The following is a 27740-nucleotide window of genomic DNA, read 5'->3' on the forward strand; positions in this document are numbered from 1 at the left end:
GGAATCAATGTGGTGTCCCAGGAATTCCAGAGATGAGGCGCCAAATATACACTTCGAAGGGTTGATTACAACACCATAACTTTTGAAACGTTCAAAAAGCGTGTGTAGGTGTTGAACATGTTCGTCAATGGAAGAACTAGCGATTAAAACATCGTCGATATAGACAAATACGAAATCCAGACCTCTAGTTACTTCGTCCATAAATCTCTGGAAGGTTTGAGCGGCGTTTTTTAGTCCGAAAGGCATCCTCAAGAATTCAAACAAGCCAAAAGGTGTGATTACAGCTGTTTTCTCGATATCCTCAGGTGCCATCGGTATTTGATGGTATGCTCGGACTAGATCTAACTTTGAAAAAATCTGTTTTCCATGTAGATTTAAAGAAAAATCATGCAGGTGAGGGATCGGATACCGGTCTGGGATAGTCTGGTTATTCAATCGGCGATAATCTCCACATGGGCGCCAGTCTTGATCTTTCTTGGGAACCATATGCAGCGGTGAGGCCCAAGGACTGTTAGACTGTCTGATTGTCCCAAGTTGCATCATATGTTCGAATTCTCTCTTAGCGAACTGCAACTTGTTTGGAGGGAGTCTTCTCGCCCTGGCGCGAATAGGTGGTCCTGTATTATTATTATTATTATTATTATTATTAATGGCTTTATTCAATATTATATTTCGGTACAATATAGAATTCTCAGCACAGGGTATTTCAACAAGTTACTTATGCAAACAAAAATAGTAACAAAGACAAAAAATAAAGTTTAAAAAAAAGTCTGAAAAACAGTACAACATTTGAAATTAAAGTCATGTTGAGAATGCAGGTTATTGGCTAGGTTAACTCTAACAACCTGTTCGTCACAGAGTATATTTGCTAGATAAGGTATTATAGAACATTTGTACTTTTCCTTGCGTGCATGGATTTTAATGTAATTACGTCTCGTTCTACCAGAAGATATACAAGGAGAAAGATAAGAGTGAAGGGGATGGCTAGTATCTGATAAAATGACACCTACCAGGAGTTTGCATGATTTTAAATGTCTATCCACAACCATATTAATTATGACCTCGAAAGATTCACCACACACCTTGCTAACTGCCTTCAGCACTCTTCGCAATACAGCAAAGTCTTTTCTCAAAAGCCCGGGAAAGAATAATGGAGAACAGTAAAGAATAATAGGTAGTATGCAAGAATTGACTAATTGTAAGAGTAAATGACGAGTAATTCCAAGAGCATGCAATCTCTTTATGTAATAGGTCAGACGGAAAACCTTCTTCGATAACGATAAAACGTGGGAAGACCAAGACAGATCAGAGGAAAAGGTGACACCAAGATAATTGACCTTCGACACTGAGTTTATCAAAGAGTCTCCGATGGTACAAGCATTATGGGATCTCAAAATAGTGTTTATATTCCGTTTATGTCTCATGCTAAAGTTAACAGCTTGACATTTAGACGGATTAAGTATGAGACCATTACCAACAGACCAACAATCAATACGAGACAAAAACTCATTCATTTCTATGGGATGTAAAGAGGAAGATATAGGCATACATACAGTGAGATCATCAGCATAGTTCACGAAAGTGTTTTCTGTGGAAGATGGCAGGTCATGCAGAAAAAAGGAGAATAGAAGAGGTGAAAGAACAGCTCCTTGTGGTACACCTTCATGAGACAGTAGAGACTCTGAACTCTTTCCTCCAAACACAGTGTACTGTTCCCTTCCAGAGAGGTAGGAACATAGCCAGTTGGTTATCCAGCTGTCAGTGTTGACGCTGATTAACTTGTTAAGTAAACGTTGTCTTGGTATAGAGTCAAAAGCTGAAGTATAGTCCAGAAAAGCAAATCGAACATATTTCTTACCCTTTTCTAAGTTGAACACTATGTTGTGATGCAGAACTGCAACAGCATCTAAAGTGCTTCTTTTGCGCCTGTATGCAAACTGGTATGGGTCAGTATGCTCTTTTATCGCAGGCTGAAGTGGAAGTATTAATAATTTTTCCATGGTTTTGAGGAAGGGTGAAGTTATTGCAATAGGTCTAAATTTTACATTCTTATCACCAAATGCTTTCTTGGGTACGGGAATTATCTTCATCTTTCTCCACATTTTCGGTATGAGATTAGATGAGAAGGATCTGTTAAATATAATTGTGAACGGATGACACAGAACGTCAGCACATTTTTTAAAAAGGATGTTTGGGATACCATCAGGTCCCAAACATCGAGATGAATTAAGCGACTGGAGACATCCTCGTACATCAGTTTCAGTGAAAGTAGGAACACAGCTAGTTTTTAAACCCGTGGATAGAGGGAGCATCACATCAGATGACCGACGTACAAAAGACTTATTTAAGTCACTAACATTCAGCTGGTTATCAATTCTAAACTTTCTGTCACCTGTAAGTTCTTTAAAGAATTTCCACATACTTGGAGAGTTTTTGCAAGATAAGAGCTTTTGAGTAAACATACAGTTGAGACGTCTAATCTCTAGGTTTATCAGACCATTTAGTTTACGAACTTCATTTGAGTTCTTCTCCTTGTACAAGCTTTCTTTCATCCTTCGTAGTCGTTTTAGTTGTGAAGATGTAAGTCGATCAAAAACATACAAAAATGGTTTCGGTGGGACAACAAATATCAAAACAGAATTTAAGGTAACAAGTGATAACATCAGTAGTGTTTTCGAGTGAGTCATCTGTAAATAATTCCCAGTTAGTCGTATGAAACATGTTTTTCAGATTTAGGATATTTTCTTCTGTGTAATTCCTATATTTGACTTTTCTGGTTTTACGTAGGAGTGTACTCTTCCCATGCTTTCCATATACTTTAGGTAGAACACGAATTATACAGTGATCTGAGCTAGACAATGGAGCACGTTTACGAGTCGCATATATACCCACATCATTAATGAAGACGAAGTCTAGATGAGCATCCAGACGGGTAGGAAAATCTACTGCATTTTGGTGACCTAGTGACGTAAGGAAGCTACAGTCACATGAATTGAAATCACCACATACAACTGAAAGTGAATCACTGAAGGCAGTAACAGCGAACTCAGTGAATTCATCAGCAAAAACAGATAGTGCAGATGATGTGCAATCTGGAGTCACGTAGATATTGGTCACGTAAACATATTTGTATTTATTCAGATGTTTTGGACGACATCTTAGAGTTAGACAGTCGATAAAATCATTTGAAAACTTAAAACACACAAACGAAGATGGACACTTGTTTATGTTTACAAACGTAGCTACACCGCCACCACACCTCTTTTTATTGTTCGATCGATCCTGACGATAAATTTTGAAATCACGTAGTGATACAAGGCAGTCATCCTGTAAATCATTCAACCAAGATTCTTGAACTGTGATGACACCACAATTACGATACGTATTTTGACTAAGTAAGAATTGCAGATAGTCCACTTTGTTGATTAGTGATCGGCAGTTAGAATTTAGTAGCTCGGGGATTGACATATGATTAATGTTCATTCTCTTTAACGCATATTGCCAACCACCACGATGCCTTTTATAGTACTTTTTCGTAACTTGTGCAGCGGAAGGTCGTAGGCTTTTCATAAAAGCGCCTGAATAGGTTATGCGATTAATGGACATAATTATAAATTAAAACAAATGGAAAAACAGATAACTTGTTGAAATAATCAGATGGCAGAAACAGGTAGCCCAGATATTCAAGCAGGCCGCCGGTTACCGAATGGTGTTGGACATGATGTGTGGAGCATTCGTTTTGGTAATCAGCTCTGGTTATACTTTCATAATTCGACAGGATATCGGTGAAAATTTTGTTTTCAGGTCTTAACATACGGACTCCATGAATTTCGTAACTGGAGATAGTTGTGCCACTGACCTGTAAGCTTGTGTTTTTGTCGATTAGTTTCTTTTTTACCATATCTACAAGTAGGTTGTAAGCACCGAGAAAATCGGCCCCGATAATGGGTTGTTTGATTTCAGCTACGGTGAAAACCCATGTGAAACGTCTCCGGAGACCAAGATCTAAAATAAGTGATTGTTCGCCATAAGTTTTAATGACTGTGTTATTGGCTGCGACTAGAGACAATTTAGTACTCTGAGGGTGTCGTCGTTGAGAGAGGTGTAATTGGATAATGCTGATTTCGGCTCCTGTATCGACCAAAAAATCTGAGCCCGAAATTCGATCCCTGACATGAAATAGACGGCTCGGGTAGTCGCCAGAAACAGGCGCCACCATCACTGTCTGGCCGGGTCGTTTCCCTGATTTTCTGTGTCGGACGCAGAAAATGTGCACGGTCGTGTACAACGCCGTGCTTTGGTGCCGTATTTTTGGTGGTACCAACAAACATCAAATGTTCGCTTCGGTGACCGAGACCGTTGTCTAGAAAAAGACCTTCGTCTGGAGGGGGATCTCGATTGTCTAGCTTGGATGGTTGCTATGGTCGATTGCAGTGACGCCAGCTGGCTCGTTAACTGCTTTTGAAAGGAGGCTAAACAGCTAATATCTGTTGGTCCAGGTGGTTGCAATGAGTTCACACAGTGATTGTCGTGGTATACTCCCATCATTTTATCTGCCATGTCGGCTAAGTCATCAAGTGCGACGGATTTCCCTGAAACACTGAGAATTTGTCGAACGCTGTGTGGTAATCTTTGAAACCACATTTGCTTTAGGAGGGCTTCGTCTAGCTTGTATGGACCGGCGAGTTGTTTCATGTGGCGGAGAAGTTGCGAGGGTCTTTTATCACCCAAGTCACAAGATGTTAACAACTGTTGTAGCCTTTTCTCATCTGAGACCGTGGTGCGTTGAATAACCGCTGCTTTTATCTTATCATATGGTTCAGATTCTGGCACGTGATCGATTAAATCACCAACTTCAGCGGCAATCTCGATAGGAAGTGCACCGACTACGTATGCATACTTTGATGCCTGGGATCTTATGCCTCTAGCCATGAATAAAGCTTCAATTTGAGCAAACCAGACTCTGGGATTATTAGCTCCATAAGTTGGGAGTCTGAATTCTGAGATAGAATTAACTGAACTAAAATTATTTTCGGAAGAGTTCGACAATGAGACAGAAGTTGTTACTGGAGGCGAATCCATATCAATGAGTTTAGTGGGAGAGGACATTACGAGAAAAAAAAATAAACCAGTAAATTGTATGAAATGAAAAACAAAATAACCGTTAGGATAAACACGAGGCTCACCAAATAATTGTGGTGGACCAGACAAATATGAACGCAAAAAGTATAAACAAAGTTACTAAAGATAAATAGTAATATTAATATATACAGTTTATTGTTACAAATACAATAAAAATTAGGGACGTTACTTAAATTGCCCAAACGTTGCGTGTTCTGATTAGGTCCAGTAATGTAAATCCACAATTATAAATGCTTGATGACTCTGAGCAGGTTGGCGAACTCTCTAGCGATATAGTCCAACGTAGGATGTGATATATCCCGATTACAGTCTATAAATGTAGATAGTATTTGATTTAGACTTCCGTTAACTCAATCACAAATGGAAATAGAACGAGGAATGCGAGAGTAGTAATGTATTTGTTAGTCGGCAAGCATATATCACGCTATGTAGTAGCTCAACGGAAAGTGTCTTCAAGGTCATTTACTCAAACAACAGGTACAATCATTTAATGATAAATGTACATGCAGTGAGAAATTGACAAAATAAATACAAATAATATTAAAAACTATTTACAAAATAAGCTTGTTAGAGTTATCTCCACAAGGTAGAGTGAGAAGTCTCAACATATTCCCATTATATTTCCGCAGGGTACGAGTTGATCTAGTATTGGCTCACCGTATTCTGAGCGTCAGTTGGTTATCGATTTGTCTTATTTTTCTCTTTTATTCAGGACTGTCCATCTAAGAGGACATTCTGCGAAATTTCAAAAACTGAGATCAAATCGCTTACGTCTTTAATTGCGAGTAGTATCGGTGGAATTCTCTACTGTAACATGTAATACGCGAATATCTCTGAAATACATTTAAATACAGACTGAATCTTTACAGTCCTGTAAATTCAAAGTAATAATATAGGTCGTCTGACCTCTCATCCGTACTATGGATGACTAATGTTCATGAAACAAAAAATTGGGTTGTCTTATGGAGCAATTAGGATAAAGAAAAAGCAGTCTTCAATTGCAATCATATTTCCCATATCTTTCACTCCGGTATTCTATTCTGTTATTAGTTTCAGGTTGGACACTGTCTCATTTGTTTCTATGTTTCAAGAATACTCGTTGTTGACTTTGCGCTCAAAACAAGTCGGTTTTTCGTTCAATGTATGTGCTTAGTGTGTCGTTTCCGTGGTTGTGCGTTTTTTAAACTATTTTAGGACTATTGTTGTATTTCACATAGATGGCAAGTGTTTTTTTTAAATTTGCCTCTCGGATTTATTCTAAAAGGCTCTTTTAGTAACGGCCAAATTAATATTTTCTGTGTGTGTAGTAGATGAAATTTTGCCACATATCTTGAAAAGTATCCTATATATTTCGGTTGCCCCTCAAATCTCCTGTCTTACGTGTGGTTTTTTACCACTTACCTATCGGTTCACGTATATTCGAGAAAACTACTTGTATTTTGAATATCCTCGATTTAAATGAACCCTAAGTCGTTGGACTGTGTTCGATGTATTGATTTGTAATAAATCTGTTAAGGCTGATTACTTCGTTTAGAATCATATTTTTCTAAGTTCTGCCACTGACAATATAGTCTGACTTATGGTTAGATGATAGTGATAACTTATGCTAAATTATTATTTGCTATCCTAGACAAAACCTGATATTAAGTTTTAAGCTTATTTCTCGATTGAAAAAAATGTGTTATGTTCGTAATGCAAATAACCTGATTCTTGATTCCAAAATAGTTGTTGTGCACTGGTTACGTTGATGTTAAATAGTGCTTTTTAAAAAGTCTTATTCTATTCAATGTTACTCTATAACAATTCCTTTGGAACTCATCTTTTGTTAAACTGGGCGAAACACTCGTCATAAGCTATTGAGGCAACTAGTGTGATGACGAGGTAAAATGTACTGTCTAATCAAACATTTAGACAAGGTTTACTTGGGATTAATTTTTAGTAAGCTTATACTAATATTTCATACTTCATGCCAACCGTTTGGAAACAAACTCAGGTTATTGTACTCCTAACTGACAGTTTTGTTCCAGATTCTTCATCGTTTGCCTGATTGTTTCATGCATTAATTTAGCAGTTGTTTTAAAGAACGCCTCTTTGTATTTCTCGCATGTGATATATGTATGGTATAAAACGTAACGAAACTGACGCTTCGTATTTATGAACAAGTGCAAATGTCTCTATGTTCAAAATTTATTGAATATATGTCATATTGCAGGTTATGTTTCGGTTAACACAATAATAACTGGTGATTAGTGAACATTAAGCTGTCGTTTTTATATTTCTGTTTTAAATCTGCAACATAAATAAAGTAGAAATCAATCACTAAGTGGAGTCGTTCACTCAGAAATGACTGGTTATTTAACTGTATCTTCTTTATTGATCGTTTATTTCTGAGAATCCTTGAAATCATTACTAACTGTTTACAAAATCGGAATAAGGGTTATTAGTTGATATTAAGCATACTATTGAATTCAGCTTAAATTGCTGGAGAAATTTCACTCCGATTATTTCTTAAACTAACAGAACTTATCTTCCTACACAATGCGTATTTTCGCTACCACTATGCTGTTGACTTTTCTTAAAGCTTCTACATCTTAGTAGATCATAAGTGTCATTCTTAAAACGGTCACAAATTATGTAATACGAATCCCAAGTTAATTAAGTACTATAAGTCAATTAGATGTTCTTTTTTCCGTTTTTATTTTAAGAATGAATTGGTTTCTTTACCGTTGTTTTATTTTTATTTAACAGGATAACAGACGTTCGGATTTCTGAATATTTCATTCTTGTCATATTTCTAAAACACTGAAGTAATTCATTATCAGAGACATTTTAAACTAAACAAATACTATGCGCGACGCAAATGCAAACGAACGAACTGCACTTACCACTGGTACTGGTGGTGCAGATTCATTCGAAATTTCCCCTAAAGATCTACAGAAATTAATGGACTGTCGTAAATTGGAGGCTGTTAAATATCTTAATGAAAAATACGGTGGAGTTGTAGGATTATGTCGATTACTAAAAACATCTCCACAAGATGGTGAGTTACATTTTTGCTTGGATTTTAAATTATAACTGGAATATCTTTGTCGAAAATTTGGAGAGGTACTTATCTATATTAAACAGTATTATTATTTAAAGTAGTATCGTCACTCAGTGATCAAGTATAGTCATATGCAGCCATATGTGATTGTCTTAACTGAAACAGTTGAAGTTACGCTTAGATCTGCCAATAGTATGATGTGGCTCAGAATCTTCTACAGTCACAGAGATGGATTCACTGGTTGTCTCAAAATACTGATTCTTCTTATTCTGCGAGTTTATTCTATCTTTCATATCATTTATACCTGGTCTTTTCTTCTACTATTGACATTTGTTCTGCTACTCTGGGAAATGCCTCAATAATGCCATCTTGCTGTGCTGTGTGGGAACCACTGCACTTATGTGACATGTTGAACATTATGATTGACTGACTTCAGTCTTCCATCTGCCGTTTGAGAGTCGAATGTCTGGAGCACTAAGTCGCATCTCGACTTTTAACAAAACTTCTATACACAATTTTATGGCTAGCTGTTAAATTACGTTCATCAGCTAATTTTTATTCATGCCAGTTGAGTTTCTCTTCAAAGAATAATTTTGTTAATTCTTACATTTTTTTTCCGGAAACCAAACATTTCGTATCACCATTAATAACTCTTTCATTGTTAGTTTTAACTCTGAAAAGGGTTATTTTTCATGATTTGAACGTACATAAGTCATATCAGTCGAAATTAAGGCTTGTAGCGTTCTGTAAATGCTAGGTATTGAAATCCATATTTGTTCCCAACCATACTCGTTACTCAGAAATTGGATGTATATAGGTTTGAGTGTTCATTTTTTTAGTGAAACCTTAACTCAACACTTCCTTGGGGAATGCTTTTTCAAAAGAAGCGAGGGAGTCGAGGAGTAGAACGTCAGAAATAATATTAAAACTCAGAATTTATGTGGAAAGATATAAAGTTCATATATCTGTATCACTGTGATTGATTGTAAGCTGCATAACCAAACGTCTTCAAACAAAATTCATAGCAGGTCGAAAAACTAGGAAAAACAACTTAAATCCTAAGGTCGATTTGCCAGCTTTAATCAACACAACAAAACTTCCACCGAATATCCAACTAAAACCAAGGTGGATTTCTTTAATTTTATTGATAAAATGTGGATGAGATCTCTTTATTAGCACTGAAGCCCGAGTTTTCTTAGAAAAGGTAAACAATTTATTAAGTTTAACGTGCTTCTTGATGGCTACTTTAACCGCCTTTGTTAGGCAATAAATTGATTTTTAAAAATATTTACTATAAATGACATCATAGTTAATATTTAGGCAACAAAAATTGATTGACATATTGATAAGACATTTATATGGAATTTTCACGGTATACTTCTTACTTTTTTACAACCATTGAAAGTTTCTTTCAGTAGTCGTAACCTTCAATGTGTAAAAAATTGTTTATACTGATGGATACTTTAAACTGTGACATATTACTAGACATAGTATCCAGTTTAAAGTTCTTTGAGTTTTACAAGGTGGTAACCTAATAAGCAAGCCACTCATCTTTGAACTACCTGGTTACGAATTCGATGCTTGCTCCACCTACCACAGTCTGAGCAGCCCTGATAGTATGAATTCCCCTCACTAACAAAAGCATGATCTGACATAGACGACAGAACCCTGTCATTGATGAATGTATTATATCATAATGAAAATTCTGTGAGATTGTTGACTGATAGTCCTAGTCGTTTGCGAGGTTGTATGCTACCTACTGAATATGGTTCCTGAGACACTGGTTACATTTATTCACCAGTTTGCACTGCGGACTGTTATGCCCTCTATCCCAATCATTATTTTAGTTCTGTCAGTCGTTGGGAAATTTTTAAACCTCGAATTGCAATCAATAAGTCTCAGGTTCAAATCATTCTATATTTGACTCGCTTTGGAAGTTTTAAGTAATATCATTAGTCTACATACAATGAATTGTAACCTAAAACCGATTACATAAACCTGTATGTGTTTGGTAAATAAGTTATCAGGTACCTTATTTGACCAACTTATTAGGATATGATTGTTCTTTAAACTATATTTATTGCCAGTTTAAGACTAGTAATATTCTATAACACACAAATACACACCACATAATATAGATATACTTAACAAAAATCATTAACTTATATCTGGTTTATTTCAAAACACTTTCTTTTCAAAACATTAATTTTCCATTAATACTGCTACTAGTGATTATATAATTAATAACACGACATACATATCTATGCTCTTTCTTTGTATATGTCTGCGTTAACACTAGTTCTTTATTTTGTCCCTCTGTTGAGATCGTGTATTTTAAAATAAACTAAAGAATAAAATTTCTCCGTGATAGGTTGTAGAAATTATTGTATTTTCCGAGTTGTTTACACAATCAGTAGTAATATTAGTAGTAGTGACACTATGAGTATACATCATCTATAGGCGCCCGCCATATTTAATCCGTATCAAATTATTGGAATGGACACAACATCAGACAGATTGTTTTAGATTTTTATAAATAATCGGTAAATTTTCAGAGAATATATTTTTGTACGTGACTATCTGTCTGTCCCTCTAAATACATAGAATACAATAAAGTAATAATTAGTTTATTTTAGTTTGATCTGTTTTATTCTAGTCTTGTGGAAACTAACTCAGATGTAATGGCTTAGTGTAGTTTGGATTGCAACTAGTGTGTTGGTGAATTCGAACCCCGTTTTTTTAAAAAACTGTATCATTAGGTTTCACATGTGAAAAGCTGACGTATACAGCCACTGCTAGGGAAGTCCTACTCACTGGGCTTGAGTTTTAATGTCAACATCACTGATATGAATAGATACACTTAACTGACCAGTCTCAAACAGGACAAAAGGCATAATATTGAGTTCTGTGAGGAGTCATAAGTGAAATATACAACGTTATTCTCGTTTAAAAGTACTTTATGGTCAATATAGATGGATAAGCTTTGTTCCGCTTATCCGATGTTCAGTTAACAGATAGATACATAATGGTTGTTACTTGATTCACCTACATTCATGTTATTAGGATTAATTACAGCAAATTTATTACTATTACCATTATTATTATTATTACTATTTAATTAAGATATAATTATTTATCCCCAATTAGGGTATGTGACCTATAATTCAGCTTGTACATATATCTCACTTCCTATGTTTGTATGTGTGGTTTGTACTCCTTACATTTATTAGATAGACTTGTACACTGAGTTTTTTTATTGACCATTGCATACTTTTTTCATTCACATAGTTTGTATTCTGAATAGACATTTTTGATGCCAATTTTGTTGGCTAGTAGTTGACTGTACACAGATCGGCTTTAGTTAACCTTGATTTAATGATATTAATTCAAAGTTAAGAAATTTATGGCGCTTATTTCAATTTGATGTTAATTTTTATTGCACACATATATCAACTGGTAAATTATTAAGAATCAGAGGAGTGCTGAATAACTGTCTTGTCTTAGTTTTGAATAACTCAGTAATGTACATGGACGTTATTGCCATGATCTAACTGCAGTAAGGATGATGCTATTGGGTCAGAAAATCAAAGTTGTTGTATGACACTTCAGTGATTAAAGGTCAGGCGCTCACTGTCCTGAGTTCGATTTACGGTTCAGTCGCTGGTGCATACTGTTAAGAAGTCCCATCAGATTTTCGAAATTTAAATTAACTAACTCCACTAGTACCTGTGTATAAGCCATACTATAAATGTGGGCAATAATAATGCTATCCGGTTACCCTAGTTGGAATAAGTGGAGCGGATTTAGAACCCGGGGCATAGTGATCAAAAATCGAATACTTTAATCATTAAGCCACTACCTTACCAGGGGTCCTGTACTAGGACGAAACATCTTCCCTGTGCTTTCTGATGTTTTTCAGTCAATGATATAAACTACAAAAATCACAATCCAGCGATCCACATTTTCAAGCTCATTCAAAATGTAATATGGCACCATCATCGTCATGGTTACTCGTTAACCACACAGTACCAAACTAGGCTAAAATAATGATGTTTAATTCCTTTTAAATTTATTAGTCTTGATGCAATTTAGTTCAAAACAATACTTTTTATCCTGTGTATTGGTTCTTTTTTCTTGATACATCTCTATATTTGATACTCTCCTCTATGACTTTTACTGGTATATATATATATATATATGACTAGAATAGTACTAAGTAAGTATTACAACGAATTAACAAAATCACGCATATACATGTATGCTCAAATATTATGGCTAAAAATATATAAAATAACTCTATAAATAGACTAGCAACAATATGATTTTCAGTCATTTTGATAATGAATACATATTTCTTACTCAATTAAAGAACGTTTTATACACAAGCACACATTATACTGATATATACATTTTTATGTATTGAGATGACTAACTACTTACATAGATACAATTTTACAATAAGTAAAGTACTTGGATCGTATACATTGTTTTTCTTAAATGTATATTACATATATTTTCACCAAAAAATCAACTTGATTGAATGTATGAAACTAAATATTGTTTTTTCTTTCTTTCTCTGTTTCGCTTTCTCTCCAAATTACATTCTTGTGATGAGTAAAACATCATTGATTTTATTAATTGTTGTGAGTTTTTCGATTGATTTAATCACCAAGGTTCATAGATCAAAGATCATGGATTAGATTATTAAAAAGAAAATCACGTTCTAGTAATTAGTTCTAGTCGACTAATATTTACTCTGAATAATTGGAAATATCCAAGTTTGACAGTCAATGTTTGATTTATTGAGTTTAAATCTACCAGTGTTGGCTTTTTACCATAAATTGTAGTGCTATTTTGGCAACTTAGGTTTAATGATAAATAAAATGTACTTGTCTTTCAACTAATCGGTCTCAAGTTCGAATCTCTCCCCTTACTTACTTACTTACTCCTGTTACTCCTAATGGAGCATAGGCCGCCGACCAGCATTCTCCAACCCACTCTGTCCTGGGCCTTCCTTTCTAATTCCATCCAATTCTTCTTCATTTTTCTCATGTCTATCTCCATTTCCCGGCGTAATGTGTTCTTTGGTCTTCCTCTCCTCCTTTGGCCTTGAGGATTCCATGTGAGGGCTTGTCTTGTGACGCAGTTGGGTGCTTTCCTCAATGTGTGTCCTATTCACTTCCAGCGCTTCTTCCTAATTTCTTCCTCCGCTGGAATCTGGTTTGTTCTCTCCCACAGTTGGTTGTTGCTAGTAGTGTCCGGCCAACGGATCCGAAGTATTTTGCGTAGACAACTGTTAATAAACACTTGTATCTTCTGGATGATGGCTTTCGTAGTTCTCCAGGTTCCTGCCCCATACAGTAGAACTGTCTTGACATTTGTATTGAAAACTCTGACCTTGATGTTGGTTGACAATTGTTTTGAGTTGCAGATGTTCTTCAGTCGTAAATATGCTGCTCTTGCTTTGCCGATCCGCGCCTTCACATCTGCATCAGATCCACCCTGTTCATCAATGATGCTGCCCAAATACGTAAAGGTTTTTGCATCCTCCAAATCTTCTCCGTCAACTGTGACTGGATTGGTGCATGCTGTGTTGTATCGGAGAATCTCGCTTTTCCCTTTGTGTATATTGAGACCTACTGCTGCTGAGGCTGCTGCTACAGTGGTCGTTTTCTCCTGCATTTGTTGTTGCGATTGCGATAGGAGGGTCAGATCATATGCGAAGTCTAGATCATCCAGCTGCATCCTATCTGTCCACTGTATCCCGAGCTTTCCTTCAGATGTTGACGTCTTCATGATCCAGTCGATCACCAGGAGAAAGAGGAAGGGTGAGAGTAAGCAACTTTGCCTGACACCGGTCTTTACCTTGAACACTAACCAGAATTTCTCCTCACTGACCTCAATTTGATTTTTTTGTGAACTTTTTCATTGTGTCTATCAATAAAGAAATTAATAGCACAGTATATGTACATACTAAACAATGGATAGCCTTTACAGGATTCCTATTCGTTCACAAATTGAAAATTAACATATTGGAAGCACTCACCTAAGTATCTCGCATTCTTTCGTATTATCCAAACATAAGAACCAATATAATTTTATCTACACTAAACATACAATACTATGACATTATAAATAAGATATCTCAATCTTTGCAAAAAAACCAGGACATTTGAGATATAAAACTGAATACTCAATCTCTCACTATGTACCAGCTACTTCACAATAGTTTATTTTTTTATTGGTTGCTTGAATCCTCCCATTGATGTCTAGGACTATAAGTGATCAGTCTTTTATTGGTATGTAGGTATCTTGTTCGGATTGCTTCGATATTGTGTTGAATCACAAGTATTATAAAAAGTGGTACATCCAGTTGATGAGTTGAAAATAGGACAAAACATGCATCCTGGATTCTATCCATTTCTGTTTATAAGTAGTAGTAGGTTTATGGTTAACCATAATCTATATATATATATATATATATATTTCAATGTTTAATCATTCAGATAAAATTAATACAATTAAGATAATTTCTAAAAATATCATAAATTCATTGTTGCATAGATACCATTGGGTGCCGGCTCAGTGGTCTAGTTGGTTAAGCGTTCGCGCGCGAGACCGAAGGCCCTGGGTTCGAATCCCGCAAGCGGGATCGTGGATGCGCACTGCTGAGTCCCACAATAGAATGAAACGGCCGTCCAGTGCTTCCAGGTTTTCAATTGTGGTGGTCTAACATCAATCGGTTCATGATCTCAATCAAAATATTAAGTCGTTAGAGAATAGCTTCTTTAAGTTTCATATGTCCAATTATTCAATCAATCCTCACAGTAGTAGTTCAATTCATTGAACTAAAATTATGAATTTATCCTTTAAAAGTTTGTTTAAGTATCCAACTCTAATCTTTTTTTGATTAGAAAACTGATAATTTTTTTTTATTTGGAATTTTAGTATCACATTGTAACCATGTGATTTTACTGAACCGGTATCAATACATTCATCAAAATAGATCTGAACTAGTAGTACACTAATCGACAATTATATAATTGTTGCTTCCCAATGTCTTATATCTTTCTGAGTTGCAGAATATCAGAAGGTAGTCTGTGGTTCGAATAATTAGTGTTGATTAGTTGAATGACAAAATCAACTTTTCAATATGGTTGTCACGACCATGTAGCAGCATGAATCATAATCTTGGATGAAAAAAGTTTCTACCTGACTACCACTACCAACCTAGAATGTTAATTTTCACTACAAGCATTTTCTATCATTGTCATATCGAATAAGGAGGTATTAATCTAGCCTTAGAAATTTATACAATAAGTAATCATCTTCATATATCGTATATTTTACAGTAAAATAGGAAACTATAAGAAAGAGATAAAGGGTAAATCAGTAATATTGAACTAAAGTAGAATGAAAGTAAGGTGTCGGAAATACTTCAAATTCATTTCATCCCTTTTATTTTGCTAAGATTTGTAAATTCTTACATTCTATTCCATATTACTTTCTTGCACTATATTATTCTTTGTCCTGTCTCCCATTTGTATGATTAATTAACATTAACCCATCATTATGTGAACTTTTTTTCCTTAAGTCTATCATCAACCAATCCACAGTATTGCACGATCATCTTCCATTGTATTTAATGGTCACGGGATCTTACTAGAACTCCAAGAGTTTCATTTTGATGCCACTCATTGGCGGGCAGATGGTTATTACTAGTAATAATTGTAATTTTCGTAATTTTAGTCATGAATAGTTATCTACAGTAGGCAATGAATTGAGGTTAGACATTATCGTGAGTTGATTTAAGTTAGACACATAAGTCATTGGATTCCGGCACAGTAATCTAAAAGTTATACAGTCATCAGGATACTTGAAGGTCCTGTGTTCGATCCTCGGTGATGTCATGGGTAAACCCTTCTGAGGAGTTCCAAGTTAGGACAAAATAGCTGTTTAATGCTTACCGGCTTTTAATAGTTGTTTAATTAAGATTTGTTCCTGATTTCATTGAATTTCAGTATGCTGAATAGAGTATGCATCATTATAGAACTTGGGATCTCTAACGTTTAATGTTGATCAGTTGAAAGAAAGATGTTATTCAGGATGCCTATACTGTTTACACTGTCTCAATGGCTTTATTACCATTGTGAATCTTTTGGACATGGATGGAATGGATATTCATAGATAACTTTTCTTGCTCAAAAAACCGCCCACCTAATTTTTTTCATTTAACGGTGTTAATGTGTAACTTCAACTAATCCACGAAATTGCGCCACCATACGTCATTGTCTTCAGTGAGTTGATATCTCACAACAGACCTGATTGAATTCCACTGGTCACGGCTTCTCACTAGAACTCCAGGAATTGACTCTTGAAGTCAGTCACTAGTGAGCAGATGATTATTATCAGAAGGGATTTTGTGGAGATTTTAGTAATTTCAATAGTTGAAATCATGAGTCAATTGAAGCTAGACCACCATGGAATACCTGGAAGCACTGAACGGCCGTTTCGTCCTAGTATGGGACTCCTCAGCAATGCGCATCCTCGACCCCCCTCACGAGATCCGAACCCGGGACCTATCAGTTTCGCACGTGAGTGCTTAACTATTAGATCACTGAGCCGGCCGACATCCAACGGTGTTAATGTATAACTTCAACTAATCCACGAAACTGCGCCACCGTATACCATGAACTATTTGAATCTAACGAGAAAGATTAGTGTTCTTCTGTGTCCAGTCTGTAATCTGACTAGATATTTAAGAGACATTAATTCACTAGTGTTTATAATTAATTTGATTTTATATCATTCAAATTTTCAATGAGACTGTAGTGAACAAAACACGGGTGGGGACAATCGAATGTGTTTAACACAAAATTACAGGACTTGTTCACAAAATCTAACAACCATAAAGTATATGCTTAATTTGCAAAATGTCTATCAATTGTCTCAAAATGACTCAGACTTCATTGTTCTTGCATTTTCATACAAATTGTATCCTGTTTTCATTCTTTACTGTTCGATCCTTTTGTCTCTCTGCTGCCAGACCTTTTGTTCACGACTAACATCATATACCACTTATGTCAATATAAGTAGCACATACCACAATACTATTTACCATACAATAACGTAACAACTATTAAGGTGATGCTGATAATGATTTCACTGTTATTATTTAAAAGTACTTCTACTGCGTAGTTTATCATTCATCAAAATACACATATATCAATTTGTATATACTGTATATGTATTAATGTGTTTCTAAGCCAAGTTTTTTTCTTTTTCATTTTGTTCTTATCAAAATTCTGTATTCCATTATATAAATGTATCCATATATGTATGTTGACCTCAATTTAGATATCCATCTATCTTCAACGAATGTTACTTCTATATGTAATTTTTCTTTTTTTTTTTGTATTTTTCTTTTCATTCACTATTCATTTCTTTCTATATCTTATTGTATGTATACACATGGATTCACGTGAAATGTATTTGTTTCCATATTATTACATACAGGTATTCACACTTGTACATACATTCACATATTCATATATTTACTAAAGAAGTATGAACATTTTTGGTTGTTTCTTCTTCTTCTTCTCCTAAACTTCTTTACATAGTTTCACTATGAATACACTTGTGTGTTTTCGTTTGCTCGTGTGTGGCTTCCTTTTGTCTTTTTTTTTTAAATATTCCGTGTACGCGGTTTGAAGTCAATTCATTTATTGTCTTAAACTGTGTAACAACAATATTCAATGGCTTATATATATATGTCATAACTGTCATTACTGTTACTAACGTCTGATAGTAATAGTATGCATCATTTCATATTGTTTTACATTAAAATTGAATTATTATAAGAGAGGGAAAAAAATTAAACTTATATAAATATGATATTGATGTATAAACAATGGGTTAGTACATACATTGGACGATTATTAAGAACTGATTGATTTTCTAGGTACGAAGAAAAAAACTAACCGGTATCACTATTTTATCATGTTATATGATGAATCAATTGTTTAGCTGACGAGATTGAACAATAATGTGTATCTATATATTCTTTTCTTCATGAACTAGATAATGATAATATAGGCAATGATCTTGACTAAGTATGTAAACGACTCTTTACAATAGCCCCCCAAATGCCCTGGTACGGACGAGAGTGGGGAGAGTCCGCTCTCTCTCTCGAAATACTCTCAAATGGCCATGCGTATACAGCCACTGACAGGGAAGTCTAACTCACTGCCTCCTCGCATCACGAGTGTTGTTTATGAAATTGAGAGGACGAAAATCAAACATATGGCTCTTGAACCGGTTTGGTGGAGATGGAGAGTCCACCTAGGGGAGTTGGAAAACCCTCATTCCAAACCAATGGTTCACATGGGTTCCAGTATCCCAAAGGAACCAATGGCGTATGAACTAATCGTTGGTCACCGGCTACCATGGGACTGCATCTCCTTACGTTGCTCCACTGAATTGTGGATCGGACCTTCAGGTCGAAGGCTCCGAATGTGGCCTCCTGAGAAAACCACCTGCTTCAGATTGCGCACCCTGTCAGTATCACAGCTCTTACACATATCAAGTGAGATTTGTGTGGCGTATATGTATTTGGTGCCTCCTTGTACCAATATCTGTGTGTTAAAATAAAATAAATAAAAAAATGGTGTACCTAATTTTATAATTTCTCAACTATTATTTGAATTTAAGATGGAATATGAACTGTTTGCTTGTAATGTAAACGAGTGATATGTCTGGGTTCGACTAGCCTAATAGTACTGCCTTTATTTCGACTCCTTTACTTTCTAATTTGAACATAGACATTTTTTAATGAGTGAATGTTGTTTATAGTATTTAATGCTAGTTATCGGTAGATGTGTATCTTGATGTTAGCGGGACATAGACTGGATGAAAGCATGCTCAATGTACGATTGCTTTGCTGTACGCTGATTGGATAAGGATTAGCCAATCAGCTTTAGTCAATACTTAGTGAACACTAGAAATCTTCTCATGTGAAAAACTATAAGTATACTAACGTTTTCCCTATTGTGTTTCTTACTTCCATCTAACCTTGTTATTTGGAGTATAATCTCTTTTCATGTTCAACCGTGTTCTGATTTGGGGGACTTGTCGAGTGAATCAGTGTCCGAGGATACTAAGCAATAGGAATAGCTGGGTTGTAATAAAAGAGAGAATTATAACACATGATATCAGAATTGACATTTTTTTCGGCTAGAGACTGTTAATAAGTATTGATATTTCCAATTAAGTGTAAACCACCTTTACACATCATTTTAAATGACATGTAGTTTACAAATCCTATTATGTTTATCCTAGATGTTCTTTTATGCATAACATACAAACTGAAGGAAGTAAACTATATTGGCTAAAAATAATTAAGGGAATAGAGGGTTCTTCAGTTATATTTCATTCTCTATTCATTTCGATTTCTTTCTAATTCAGTTAAGAAAAAGAAACTTGTCTGTTGTTAGTAAAAACGAAATGAAATATGACAGATTCATATAGTCAGTTTTATGTTGTAGTTTATATTTGCTGCTATCTGTCTATCTGAATTGTACGTAACAACTGTTATCAAGTTCAAACTTGTGACTTATTCTATTTCAAGTCATTCTCTGCTACATTTGATAAGATTACGAAGGATCGACAAGGAAAGCTACCTATTCACTGCACCCCAGCCTTGCTAACTAAAGGGAAAAGACTAGATTCAGCCGAATGAAATATCTATTCTACAAGCAGTCGGCCACACAAACAGACCAACAAGCACACAACTCAAGCGTTTATATGCAATATAAAAATGTCCTTGTGAAATGTCACAAAAGATCGTATTAAAAGAGAAAACGAATCCATAACATTTAAGATCCTTCTAAGTGGGAAATACAATCTGAAAGCAAAACTGGGTGCTTTGGCGCGAAAATTAGAAGTTCAAATTTTCTAAATAAAATTATAAAAATCAGACATTTTCCAAGTGATTTTCAGGGATCTAGTATGCCCAACATTCTCTTTAGTAAATAACTAAACCATATCACTGAACTATAAATAAAGCTAAAAACTAATAAGATCTGCTAGAATGTAATAAATTTGTGATTCTATCTCCAAAGCTTTCATTAGCTGTAAACAGCCAAAAGTTGCTAAGTGTAAACTTAGCTACAAATTATAGTTTAATACTTATCTTAACTCTTCTAAATTTTTTTCTGGTTAGCGTTTTTTTTTAGCGAGTTAGTTTTCTACGGAATGGGGTCGCTAACCCCATGTTCAACCCTCCTCCTTTATCAGGGCTTGAGATCGACAGTAGCCCCAGAGGGGTTCCAGGTGGAGTTATCTCAATGAGTAAAGTTTATATAGTTGTTTGAAATGAACTCGACAATGTAAAATACAGCACTGCACAAGGTTAAAATTAATACGTTTTTATATGTTGAGAAAAATAACACGAAAATAATTGGTGATGTTCAAGTAGGCGTATATATTAACCATTATGATAAAATAATAATAAGGAATTGCGTAATCATAATAGAAGTAATAGGTCATAGTGTATTAGTGTGTCATAGTTAAGGTCATAATCATATAAATGGTCATTTAGTCGGTGAAATTATTTAATTGTAATTTTGTTTACCATGACAAGCTAAAGCGTATTGAACTTTTCTATATGTAGGTTAGGTCTGAATTGTTCAGTCATGATAACCTCTGCAAAGAGGATTAGAATTAATATTCGTTGTTTGTTAATTCTTTCGAATGTTCTAGATTCATTCACATTGTGGTCATTTACTAGGTGCCCAGTAATTGCAGTTGTGAAAACTTTACTACCTTTTGGTTATAGGTTTCTAGGATCATCCTCAGACAATCTAGTAAATGCTCTTCTTTCAAATAGATATAAATTCACAAATGAAACTGGAGGTGATATTAGTAGGGTATTGGTTTACTTTTGAATGGTTTAATGAGTTTTTATATTGGTTGTTTCAATGTTCCCACTGATGTTTAGGACTATCATTTGATCAATCTATTTTTGGTATTTGTGCATCGTTTACGGATTGCCTCGATATTGCCTTAAATCACAAGCATTATAACCAGAGGTATACTATGTCTGTCAGTAGCCAATAACAGATTGATCAATTGCAGTCCTCAACGTCAATGGGAAGATTCGAACAATTTCATCCAATTTCACAAGTTAGTGCCTATCTGGGAAAGACTTTAATTTATGGACAACGTTTGAGCAACGCTTAAGTGACCTTGACAATGTCCATCTAATTACTAGGCCAGTGTGAGGAATTAAGGTTACAATTTATAGTTGTTGGTTAGGGTTGGGAGTTAGATTTAGGGTTTTCATCACGAACTGACATCAGCTATAATACAAAAACGCTATTTAGCTAAATGTATGAATGGTTTTCGCAGGAAAATCCAAAACCTGTTATCTTATATCTGATTGGTTCGTCTATAAAATATAGTCTCACCGTGAAGATCAACTCTGGGATGTGGGTACACTCAGCTGGCATGTCCCAAATAGGATGAAACGCGAATCCTGGATTCCATTACTAGTCTTTATATATCTCTGTTTATAATGGTTTAATGAGTATTTAATATTGCATAGCGTAAGCATTCAATCTTCACGAATGCTCTGTTTCAATACTTTCCTAATTCTCCTATCAAATCTAGCTGAAATCTCATCACCATTGAATACAAAACAGAATAAGTACAGACCTGTTACTGATCTATGTTTTATAGAGCATTTGTTTTGTCCAACAATTTGTGAACTTTGATATTTCGAGTTAAATTATCTTATCAAAATAAGTAGTATATATTTCTCATGTATGTTCTGAAGTGTTTTTTTAAAAATATTGTAATAGATATTTGACTCAATGATTCTACATTCCACTTGTTAGTTAGATTTAAACAACAGTAATGTATTAAAATCAGAAGGGTTTTTGTGGATATCATAGTAATTTCAATAGTTGAGACCATGAGTCAATATTAATCAACATATGGTCACTAGTGACTGGCTTCAAGATGTATATCCTGGAGTTCTAGTGAGAAGCAGTGACCAGTAGTGTTTAACCGAATCTGTTGTGCAATAGTAACTCACTGAAGACAATGGTAGATGTGTTGATCAATTTTGTGTATTAGTCAAAATTACACATTGACACCGTTGAATGCCGGCTGGCTCAGTGGTCTTGTGGTTAAGCGCTCTCACGCGAAACTAATAGGTCCTGGGTTGGAATCTCGCGAGGTGCTGGTTCGTGGATGCGCACTGCTGAGGAGTCCCATACTAAGACGAAACGGCCATCCAGTGCTCCCAGGTTTTCCATGGTGGTCTAGCTTCAATGGACTCATGATTTCAATCAGTGAAATTTCTAAAATGTCCACAAAACCCCTTCTGATAATTTATAAAAATGTTTACAAATAGTTGTAAAAATGATATAACTTATTTATACTACTATTAAATATTTAACACCTCTTATATATCAATGTTGTAAATGTACTTTTCTCCGTGTGTGTGTATGTGTGTTTATCTATTTTCTTTTCTTTATTTACTATTGACCTTTAACATTCTTCTTCATGGTTTCTGTTTATCAGTATGTCAATTTAATTGTTGTACTACTACGATGTTTTAATAGTTTGTAATGTTTGTTTTTTTCTTGATTTTTTAGTACATTTTTTCTGTTTGAACATTAAAAAAAAACGGTTTGTATTAAGATCATCAAATTGATATGATTATAATGGATTATTAAAGTGAAACTTCTCAACATCAACAAAAAGTGTGTTTATCTATATGGGGGGATTTGTGGTGATTGTAGTATTTTGACGGTTGAATTCACAAGTCAATATAATCTAGAAGACAACCATTGAAAATCTAGGAGCACTAGATGGTAATTTCGTTCCAGTATGAGGCTCCTTAACAGTGCGAATCCACGAATCCGCACTCGTGAATCAAACCAATGACCTTGGGTCTCGTGCACGAACACTTAACCCCTAGATCACTGAGCTGGTATTCAACAGTGTCAATGTCTAACTTCAATCGATTCATCTATTTTCTGAAGTGGATAACTATTTCACACCCGACACGGATTGAACACTACTGGTCACGGCTTCTTACTAGAAATCCAGGAAATTCATCTTGAAGCTGGTCGTAGTTGCTCACTGTTGAGGATTTCCATTCTAAGACAAAACGGTTATCCAGCGCTTGCAAGTTTTCAGTGGTGGTCTATTTTAGGTCAACTCGTAGATTCATCTGTGAAAATTATTTGTCTATAGAACAATAACTCATCCGGTCCTTAAATATCCATTATATATGACGTTAAAGGTCAACCAACCTTAAGTTGGAGATAATTTATTGAAACTCATCAATCAAGTAAGTGTCTGAATACTTAACTTTGAATAATCATCACAATCATGCACACATCAATATTAGTATCAATTCAAGTGACTAAACGCATAGTTCATATGTTTTTTCATTAAAAGAAAATAATTCCTGTTTTAATTAGTAGTACAATCTCTTTGGCGGCCTGCTTGAAAATCTTAGTTACCTGTTCCTGCCATTAAGATATTTCAACAAGTTATGTAATTTTGTTTATTTGTTTTAATACATCATGATGTCAATTAATTGCATAGCCTATTCAAGTGAGTTTGTGAAAAGTGTACAACCTTTCGTTGTACAAGTTACAAAAGGCACAATCAGAGATATTGTGGTTGTTGGCAATATACATCAAAAAGATGTCGATTGACACCGTTGGATACCGGCTCAGTGGTCTATTGGTTAAGTGCTCGTGCGCGAGACCAGTAGGTCCTGGGTTCGAATCTCGCGAGGCGGGATCGTGTATGCGCACTGCTGAGGAGTCCCACGATAGGACGAGACGGTCATCCGGTGCTTTCAGGTTTCCAACAGTGGTCTAGCTTCAATTGACTCATGATTTCAACTAGTGAAAGTAATAATAATATTTTGAAAGTGAAGTCTGTTGTGTATGCATAAATTTTATACTTTACTTAAAATTATTAGAGATTTGAATATTTTCTTTCTTTCTCTATTTTTTGTTGTTGTGTGTAAAAACGCAATTCATTGATTAGTCACAAATTGATTCAGTGTAAACTTAGGTATTAGTTTTCTATATAGTGTTAAACTTTGTTTGACACATAGACAACAATCCAAATACTCAGTTACTCTCACCCACTCTCTCTCTCTCACACACACACACACAAAGGGAGAGAGAAAGAGATAATATCAATTTCACATTATTGTGTTATGGTTAACTGTCACCTTTTTATTGTTACTACACTATAAATGATTTTTAGTTTGTAATAAAATTTATCTCTATAATCAAATTACCATACCCTAGTTTGATTAAATTCGGTTAACAACAAACAGAAATCTCTTTTGTTTTTAATAATAAGTAAAATTTAAAAAAAAATAATGTAGAAGTTATTCAGTTACAACGTAGGACCATGCACATATGTGCATCGGTTCAAGTTCCCATACATCATTATCACAACAAGATGAACACCGATTACATAGAACTAGTCACTTCAGTGGTAGTAATATATAAAAGAACGATTATGTAAGAGGATATAGTACAGGAAGAAAGAATTAGTTGGTAGAAAGAAAGATGTGAAGCAATTTTAATCTCATAGTTTAAGGGAAGGCAGAGAGTATATACACCTACGCGATTGTGATTGATTGTGAGCGATGTCACTCAGAGTCTCTAACCATTGATTACGATAGTCACGCGGACTTCAAGTACTGATGACAAGCTTTGATTTGGCCACCCCAAACTTTCTTCCAGTCATCCCTGAGACTAGCGAGCGTTGCGTGTTATGATAATCGGTGTTCAGGCATACGTAACATGTGTTGTGGTCGAACCATCTGAGTCGCTGAAGATTCACAACGTCCTCAACTGATTTACCATCATCATTCCCTAATACCCTTTGTCCAACGTCACTATTACTGATGTGGTGATCCTAGTAGATGTGAGGAATATTTCTAAGGTGTGTGTGATGAAATACTAGTAGCTTGCGAATATCTTTTCCTCTTAATTGTGACGTTTCTCAGTCGTAAAGTAGAAGAGAACGAAGTGCCGTGCAGTATACTCATCCCTTAATTGATGGACGGATGTCGCCTTGGTCATAGGTGTTGACGTAAGTTGGCGAAAGCCAAAGGAGGTTTTCGAATCGGTGGTGAGATTTGGTCAAGTACCAACGGATTGTGGCTGATGAGACTTCCAAGATAGGTGAAGTTATCAACTAGTTCGACTACTTCACTTCCTATTCTTAGTTCAGTTGTTGATGCAAGCCAGTGCTGACGCACCAACTTGCATTTAGGGGGGGGGGAGAAGCGCATCTAGAAAATATGTATCTCTTAACAGACCTAAGTCAATAACCTATAAACTATGTAGCCCACTTGTATGAGAGTTTGAACAGTATGTTGTAACTGGCGGTAACTGAACTTGTTTGAGTTATTTCCTAATCATATCAGTAAATATTGGTTCACAGTTTCTTAAGTTGTTTCAGCATTAATATTTGTATTACTAACTTAATGGTTATGTTCCACATGAACAATTCCCCGGAATCATTTATGGTAAAAAATATCTTGGCAACTTACACTTCGATTGTCCAGAAGGGAGTAGAAGAAGTGGAGTTTGTTACTATAAGCCAACGTTTGGTAGGATTTCCTTACCTTTTTAAAAAATACACTATTAAATGTACTGTTTTCAGATCATACAGTGAACTACACATAAAATGATTGGTTCGAAGTTACTGTAGCTAAATACATTTTATATTTAAGCATCCACTATTAGTGTATTTAATCAAAATTTATCAGCTTATTCTGTTCAAGAAAAACTGTCCTGCATTGAAATCATGAACTGAACCTAAAAGCAATGAACGGTTGTTTCATCTCAGTATGGGGCTACTTAGGCAGTCCGCATTCACGACCACACAAACGAGGATCAAACCCGTAACCCTCGGTCTCGCTCGCGAATACTTAACCTCTAAACTACCATTTATTTATTTATTTTAATACATAGATATTGGTACAAGGAGGCACAAATCTCACTTGATATGTGTGAGGGCTGTGATACTGACAGGGTGCGCAATCTGAAGCAGGTGGTTTTCTCAGGAGGCCACACTCGGAGCCTTCGACCTAAAGGTCTGATCCACTAGGCAGTGGAGCAACGTCAGAATATGCAGTCCCATGGTAGCCGGTGACCAACGATTAGTTCATACTCCATTTGTTCCTTCAGGATACTGGAACCCATGTGAACCATTTGTTTGGAATGATTGTTTTCCAACCCCCATGGTGGACATTCCCTGTCCACCAACCGGGTTAAAGCACCGGACATTCGCTTTTCGTCCTCTCAATTTCGTAAACAACACCCACGCCACGAGAAGGGAGTGACTAGGACTTCGCTGACAGAGGCTATATACGTGTGGCCATGTGAGAGCATTTGGATAGGGAGAGCGGACTCTCCCCACTATCGTCCGTACCAGGGCATTTGGGGGCTCTAAACTACTAAGCCATCATCTAACTGTATTCATGTCTAACCTCAATCATGTCATACTGGCCAAATTATCGTCGTCGTGATTATTGTGATCTTACATTCGTACAACTATTTTTTTGATACGAATCAACTTTGACTGACTATTTACAGATTGTTTTAACACTATTTTTTATTCAATGAATGTTATACATCGCTTTATACTTTTTAATTTGAAGTCGTAATAATAGTAATTATGTTTGTTATTTTTAAGTGAAAAGCATTCATTATCGATACTAATGTAACTCCTCTATACGTATGTGTGTGTGTGCTTGTTTGTTTATTTGTATTTGACTGTTCGGTATGTTTGTGTACACTACTAGTGACCTTGGAAGAATCAATAAGCCTTGTTTTTCCTTGAAGTCGTGACTACCTATTTATTCTAGATTTCTGAGGAAAAAAGTACGAAATAGTAGTATCATTTACTACTGATGAATGACTTGTTAGTAGTATACTATAAAATTCGTCTTTTGGTAAATTGATGAGTTAGCTAGTTATATATTTTTTTGACTGAATCTTAGAAAGGTATGTCGACTAAAAAGTTTGGTCGATCCGGTTGATAGTTTTAGAAAAGGAAGGTAATAAATTATAATCAATCTATCTAACGTTATACAAACGTGTGTTAATTCAAATCTCCATGTTCAGATTAACATAACGAGAGTTGTTAAGTTTTCTTCTTTAATAAAAGTAGATGATTAAATATCCATCTACATTTCAGATATGTTACATAAGTGACATTTGTGATCTTATGCTTCGATCATGTCCATCAACAATGTGTATGATTATTGATTGCCAACTTAACCAGTTAACGCCAATAATAGTTAGATATTTTGCTCATAAATACCTCTCGTGGAATAAGTTTAAGTTTGATATATATTGTCTGTTTACCTCACTTCTTCAGATATTCAATTGTTGATACTTATGTTTGACATTAGTTAGGGATTTCCAACTACCATCTACTACTAAATTTTCGATGGAAATCACATCGAATCAAATGTTTCATTGATTACTCACATTGC

At 35.3% G+C, this 27740-nt stretch overlaps 1 protein-coding gene across 2 annotated transcripts in view; it reads left to right on the top strand.

The window, feature by feature from the left end:
- The first annotated feature begins 6255 nt into the window (after window positions 1–6255).
- Window positions 6256–27740, top strand: part of ATP2B1_3 (ATPase, Ca transporting, plasma membrane) — a 163999-nt gene continuing 142514 nt past the window's right edge. The window contains exons 1-2 of one of the 2 annotated variants that reach the window (XM_012937249.3): window positions 6256–6362; window positions 7891–8182. In XM_012937249.3, coding sequence (XP_012792703.2) covers window positions 7990–8182 — 193 coding nt within the window. In that variant the 5' untranslated portion in view covers window positions 6256–6362; window positions 7891–7989. The remainder of the gene's footprint in view (window positions 6363–7890; window positions 8183–27740) is intronic. The other variant, XM_051216531.1, reaches the window with a different exon arrangement.

The sequence above is a fragment of the Schistosoma haematobium genome, chromosome 4 (genome assembly GCF_000699445.3).
Source record: "Schistosoma haematobium chromosome 4, whole genome shotgun sequence".
Taxonomy (NCBI): Eukaryota; Metazoa; Platyhelminthes; class Trematoda; order Strigeidida; family Schistosomatidae; genus Schistosoma; species Schistosoma haematobium.